Genomic DNA, 6633 nt, shown 5'->3' on the forward strand with positions numbered 1-6633 from the left:
AGGACAAGGCTGGCTGCGGAGAGCTGGCCCTTAGAGACGAGCTCTGAAGCAGGAAGGGAAGCTGTAGGAGAGGCTGTTCCCGGGCTGAAAGTGCTTTTAGGGCATTTATTCAGGTACCGCATTAGGCCCATTCGTGGTGTCACTGGAGAAGCAGCCTTTCTTTCCTCACTGGGGCCAGGGCCAGAAAGGAGAGGAGAGCCCAAGGAGGCCTGAATACAGACACAAGATGGCCTAGGGGGACAGCCCGGATGCGTGGGAGAGGCTGGAACCCGGGAAGCGAGGGACTCAGGGATCCCTGTACAACAGGCTAGGTCAGCCGGGGCGGGGGAGACCCCAGAGTCTGCTTTGCAAGTCGCAGGTTTATTCATCTTGGCCTTAGTGATTTTCCTTGAGAATTCAGACAGCTTCATGTTGTTTTAAGCCTCGGCCAGTCTCACGGGACAGAAAGGATGTGTCCTTGCTTAAGCCCAAGCATTAAGCGCCCCTGGGGCCACAAGGTGGCAGAGACAGGAGTAGAAACTGCACTTATAGGCCACGTATGAGGGGCGAGGTGAGTTTCTGGTGTACTGGGTTGGGTTTGTTCTGGGAAGGTGGAAACTCAGCTTGTTCCTCTCTGTTCTCTCTCCCCAGCAAATCGCCCAAGAGGTCTCTGAGCAGCATCTGTCACAGGGGAGACTGTACCCCCCACTCAGCACCATCCGAGATGTGTCTCTGAGAATCGCCATCAAAGTAAGGGACGTCTTACCCGCTTCTTATGAGGAGTGCGGCTCATCAGCTTCCTCTCTGTGTGACTTTAGGAGGACGAAGGGGGTGGCAGCTACGGAGACAGGCTGAGCTCCCTGGGCTGCACTGCATGCACCCCAGAGGCTGGGTGACACACTCTTGCCTGTAGCTCCAGCCCCACCTCAACCCCACTCAGGGCAGTTCTGGGAAAGCTCCTGGATTTCCCCTCAAACACCAGGCAGAAAGGTCACCAAAGGCCCTAGTTTTGTGGACCAGAATGCGGGTGGAATTTAAAAATGAATCATAAGTGCCCATTTACACAGAAAGGTCAACTCGTATAGCATCATGGAAAGAGCTCAGGCTGCAGGGTCTTAGCTCTACCAATCAGCGGCAGAGTCTCCTGAGCCCAATCACTTCACTTCCCTGGGCCTCAGCAGTTTCCTTCTTCTACAAAGAAGCCAGTAATTCCTCTCTCCCAGAGTTTTGGAGGACATTAAAAGAGAACAGTGGAAAAGCTCTACTCTCGGCACCTTTCTGGCCAGAGGAGATGCTCATGCCTCCCCTTTCGCTCAGAATGGCTGGGCCACGGGTGAATCAAGTTCAGGGGATATTCTACATAAAAATGTCACCCAATAGACGATGCAGAGATGATGGGTTTTCAAACAACCAGAACATGGGGCAGTAAAGACTGGCCTGACACTGATAATTGTTAATCTGGATGATGAATTCATGAGGGTTTATTATACTGTTATTTCTATTAATATACATTTTACATTTTCTATAAGTTTGAAGAATAATTTCAGAAAACACATTGCACAACAGCATGCACTCCCCATGAGCTGTCCAGTGCAGGATCCAGAATCAGCCCTCAAGACCAATAGTGCAGCTTATAGTCCACGTCCACCCTGTCCAGTTCCTTCCTTTTGGGGATATTTAGATTCATCCTCTTCTGAAGCCGAATCTAATACCCAGAGAACAATGTCCAATTCAAGCCAGGTTTAAGACAGAAAAAAATATCAGATACTGAACACTTATACCAGCTACCTAATTTTATCCTCACACCATGCCAGAGAAAGCTCTCATGACCCCCACTTTACAGATAAGGAAACTGAGGCTCAGCAAGGATGATGTCACTGCTGAGGACCCACAGGCAGTTGGAAGCAGAGGCAGACTTTGAGGCCTCTTGACCCTGTGGCCCAGGGTCTATCCCATGGTGTCACGGCTTCCTTACTAGGCAGAAAGCTCAAGATCCTTCCTCTCCAGTGGCTTCCTGGGCCTCAACTCATGAGAGGAACACATCTGCTGCTTCAGGGTATATTCCCCTTCCACAAGCTCCCAAGCAAGGGCCTTTAGACAGGTTCCTCCTTAGATCCAGTTCCTCAGTCAAACGTGTTTTTCCCTAGGTCCTCGACTTCGCCTACAAACACAACCTGGCCTCCTACTACCCAGAGCCCAAGGACAAGGAGGCTTTTGTAAGATCCCTGGTCTATACTCCAGACTATGACTCCTTTACGCTGGACAGCTACACTTGGCCCAAGGAAGCCATGAATGTTCAGAATGTCTGACGCAATCTCAGAGGCTGGTGTGGGGCTGAACGAAGCCGAGAGTAACACTGACAATATAAACGGGTTCCAAAATGGCCATCCTTGTCATTGTGTTTTTCCTTTGAACTTTCTGGTGTGAGGGGAGATGCCCAGGCATATGGTGAATGAGAGCCTTGTCCCTGAAGGCCTTGAGTTCACTTTTCTGTAACCCTCCTCAGGCTTCCTTCCCAAGAATTTCTTCATCTGTGAATTGCCAACTATTGGCTAGACTTTGTGGAAATCTAGGGTCCTGCCTGGAACTCTGCCTTTACAGGGTCCGGGGTCTAGTAGAGGAGATGAGATATGCACGCAATTCATTTTGCCACAAGGGAGAAAGTAGTAAGTCCATGGAAGAACTGCAGAAAAAGGCCAAGGGTACTCAGAGAAGGGAGAGGATACTTCCTATAAGGACATAAAAGAAGGCTTCTTGGGGGGCAGTGTTTGCAGTGAGTCCAAGAGTGAAGGATGGGTAAGGTTAATGGAGAAATGAGGAATGTAAGGGCAGCCACTGGCCAGAAAGCATGGCCCACCCATCAAGGAGTTCAGTCCCTGTTGGAGGAATACACACCCTTTAAGACTCAGATGGGCATGGGGGCTGAGTGGCTGGAGGCAACTCACAAGCCAGAAAGGGTCGCTGCCCTGTGGGCTGTTGAGTGTTAGGCATTCCTTTGTGGTCATTACTAAAAGGAAAACCAGAGAAGTGTGGGTGGAGAGTGTCAGCAAACCCAGAGGAAAGAGAAAGAGAGGCTGTGAGGGGAAGAGCACCCTGGGGAGTTCTAGGGAAGACTTGATTTCATGTTCCTGGCTCTAGAACATTCTCTCTCTTACACCCTTCACTCTGAAGTAATTTAGCAAACTGGAGCAGTTTTCTTACCGAATGATGTCAGTCTGTCCTGAGTGTTTCTTAGACCAAGTTCAGTCGTAGCCTTCACCTCCCTCATGTCCAGCGAGCCCACACCATGGGGCTGGGGAGCGGGGAGACGAGCCTGCAGCCCTCACAACCAAAGACCCTGTTAAATTGCTAACATCTGTTGGCATGGCAGCATCCAGCCTCTAATTTCATTGTATAACACAGGAAGCAACAATGCATGCCCAGAGACCTACCACTGCCCACCCCTGCTGCCAGCTCCGCCTCAGGTTCCGCACTGCCCACAGTGAATAGGTCCTATACGACCACCTCCGTGACAGGCTAGGTGGATGAATGGGATCCTAGAAGAGTAATTAGCAGAGACATCAGTCACCCCTTGCCTAGGTCTTATTCTTCCAACATCTGCTTCCTTGGTGCTGGTGCTCAGCCAAGAATATCCTGAGGAAGCATCCCTGTTCTGTAAATCCGTGGACTCACGGATAATGAGAAACTCTTCAGAAGAGGGCTTGAAGAGTGAAGCTGGAATCTGAACACCAGGGTGCCTTTTACATGATCTTTTCTACGTCCTGTCCCACAACTTCCTCTGTACCCCAACGATACCTCCTGTATACTCAATGTAACAGAAAAGAAAAATAGTAGAGAAAATTAATGAAACCATAACAGGTTGATGAGATCAACTGAATTAACAAGCTTTAGCTATACTGACAAAGACAAAAAGAAAGAAGATAAAAATTACATTTCCTTTGTTTGAAGCTCAATGAACATCTTGCTGGCACTTACACAGGCCCTTACACGTGCTTGGTCTCTACCTGGAAAGCCCTTCCCTCTGCTTCTCTGCTCTTTCCCAATTAAATTTCAGTTCACCCCAGCTTTCTGCCTGGAGACATCATTCATCATTGGAGTTCGGATGCACTTGGCTCCAGGAAGTCTTCTTGGACGGAGTTAATAATTAAATTAGAAATCAACAACAGTAAAAAAGAAAATGGGAAATTTCCAATTCTTTGGAAATTAAACAATATATTTCTAAGTAAGTCACGGTTCAAAGAAGAAATCACAAGATAAATTACATATGTTGAGCTGAATAAAGGAAAATCAAAATTAATGAGTTGTAGCTAAAGTAGTGCTTAGAGGGAAATTTTATAGCTTTAAATGCCAATATCTGGGGGGAGAAAAGAATAAAAGTTCTCAAAGCAATAACATAAACTTTCTCTTTAAGAAACTAGTAAAGAAAACTAAAAATAGAATTACCATATGACCCAGCAATCCCACTACTGGGCATACACCCAGAGAAAAACCATAATTCAAAAAGACACATGCACTCCAATGTTCACTGCAGCACTATTTACAACAGCCAGGTCATGGAAGCAACCTAAATGCCCATTGACTGATGAATGGATAAAGAACATGTGGTACATATATACAATGGAATATTACTCAGCCATAAAAAAGGAACGAAACTGGGTCATTTGTAGAGATGTGGATGGATGCAGAGACTGTCATACAGAGTGAAGTAAGTCAGAAAGAGCAAAACAAATATTGTATATTGATGCATATATGTGGAATCTAGAAAAATGGTACAGATAAACTGGTTTGCAAGGCAGAAATAGAGACACAGATGTAGAGAACGAACGTATGGACACCAAGGGGGGAAAGCAGGGGGTGGAGGGTGGTGGGATGAATTGGGAGCTTGGGATTGACATATATACACTAATATGTATAAAATAGATAACTAATAAGAGCCTGCTGTATAAAAAAATAATAAAATTCAAAAAAAAGAAACTAGAAAAGGAAAAGCAAACAAAATTCAAAGTAAGCAAAGATTAGAGTAGAATTCAATAGACCTATAACAAATAAAGAAATTGAATTAGTAATTAAAAATCTTCCCACCAAGAAAAGCCCAGGCCCAGAATTCTTCATGGGTGAATTTTATCAAATAGTTAAAGTATAAATAATACCAATCCTTCACAAACTCTTTCAGAAAATAGAGGAGGGAACACTTCCAAAAATCATTCCATGATACTGGTATTACCCTGATATCAAAACCAGATTAAAAAAACAACACAAGAAAACTATAGACCAATATCCTTCATGAATATAGATGCAAAATTCAAAACAAAATATTAGCGAGCCAAATCCATCAATATAAAAGAATTAAACACAATGAACAAGTGGAATTTATCCCAGGAATGCAAGGTTGTTTCAACATTTAAAAATTGACCAACATAGTACATGATATTACTAGAATGAAGGACACAAACCACAGAAACATGTCAATGGATGTGGGAAAAGCATTTTAAAATACCCAACACCCATTTGAAATAAAACTTTCAACAAACTAAGAATAGAAGAGAATGTCCTTAACCTGATGAAGAACCAACAGCTAACATACTTAATGGTGAAAGAATGAATACTTTCTCCCTAAGATCTGGAAGTTGTTTTCACCACTCCTGGTCAACATGGAGGGTCTAGCCAGTTCAATAAAGAAAGAAAAGTAAAGGCATCCAGACTGGGGGGGCAAAAAAAGTAAAACTGCCTTTATTCACAGATGACATAATCCTGTAAGCAGAAAATGCCAAAGAATAGAATAGCACTTGCATTGCTCTCACTCTCACCCTCCCTCCCTATCTCTCTTTCTCTCTCTCCTAACAAATGAGTTTAGAAAGGTCATAGAAAGCAAGGTCAATATACAAAAATCAATTGTATTTCTATAGACTAGCAGCAAACAATCTAGAAATAAAATTAAGAAAACATTCCATTCACAATAGCATCAAAAAGAAAAAATACTCAAGCAATTCAAGAGGTGCAAGTCTTGTACAATGAAAACTGCAAATCATTGATGATAGAAACTAAAGATTTAAACACATGGAGAAATGTTCCATGGTAGGACAGGGCAGGGAGAGGAAAGACAAAGGGTGAAGGCAAATGGAGCAAGTTGTGGTTGAGAACACATATACCTGAACTGAAAACCTGTCCCTCAACAGGAAGCTATTTCTCTTCCACCGCACATACAGCTTAAGAATGGATGCAAGGGAAGCAATGAGAGAAGAAGATGGACCCTGGCAAGGCAGCCAGGCTCCCCTCACAGGACACAACAAACCTACAATCGATCGTGGTGCAGAAATGCCCGGATGGTGGAATGGTTGGCCGGAAGATCACCAAGGGAAAAATACCCACTGAGGTCCCAACAAGCCCCGGGTGTGTTATCAGCTAGAAAATTCAAGAAGCATTGCACTGGCCACTGAAGGCAAATGGCCTAACCTACCTTTGGGAGGGTCACACATCCCCGAGGGCTGGGGGAGGGGTGGTAAAATTCACCACTATGGGGCTTCCCTGGTGGCGCAGTGGTTGAGAGTCTGCCTGCAGATGCAGGGGACACGGGTTCATGCCCCGGTCTGGGAAGATCCCACATGCCGCGGAGCGGCTGGGCCCGTGAGCCATGGCTGCTGAGCCTGCGCGTCC

The 6633-nt window shown here is 45.3% G+C and overlaps 1 protein-coding gene across 1 annotated transcript in view; it reads left to right on the forward strand.

Moving 5' to 3' along the window:
• ME3 (malic enzyme 3) overlaps positions 1-2299 on the forward strand; it is a 202260-nt gene extending 199961 nt beyond the window's left edge. Inside the window, exons 13-14 of the mRNA XM_060103883.1 lie at positions 631-729; positions 2127-2299. Of these exons, the coding sequence (XP_059959866.1) occupies positions 631-729; positions 2127-2288 (261 nt within the window). The 3' untranslated portion in view covers positions 2289-2299. The remainder of the gene's footprint in view (positions 1-630; positions 730-2126) is intronic.
• Positions 2300-6633: the final 4334 nt, after the last annotated feature.

Source organism: Mesoplodon densirostris, chromosome 7, assembly GCF_025265405.1.
Source record: "Mesoplodon densirostris isolate mMesDen1 chromosome 7, mMesDen1 primary haplotype, whole genome shotgun sequence".
NCBI classification, from domain to species: Eukaryota; Metazoa; Chordata; class Mammalia; order Artiodactyla; family Ziphiidae; genus Mesoplodon; species Mesoplodon densirostris.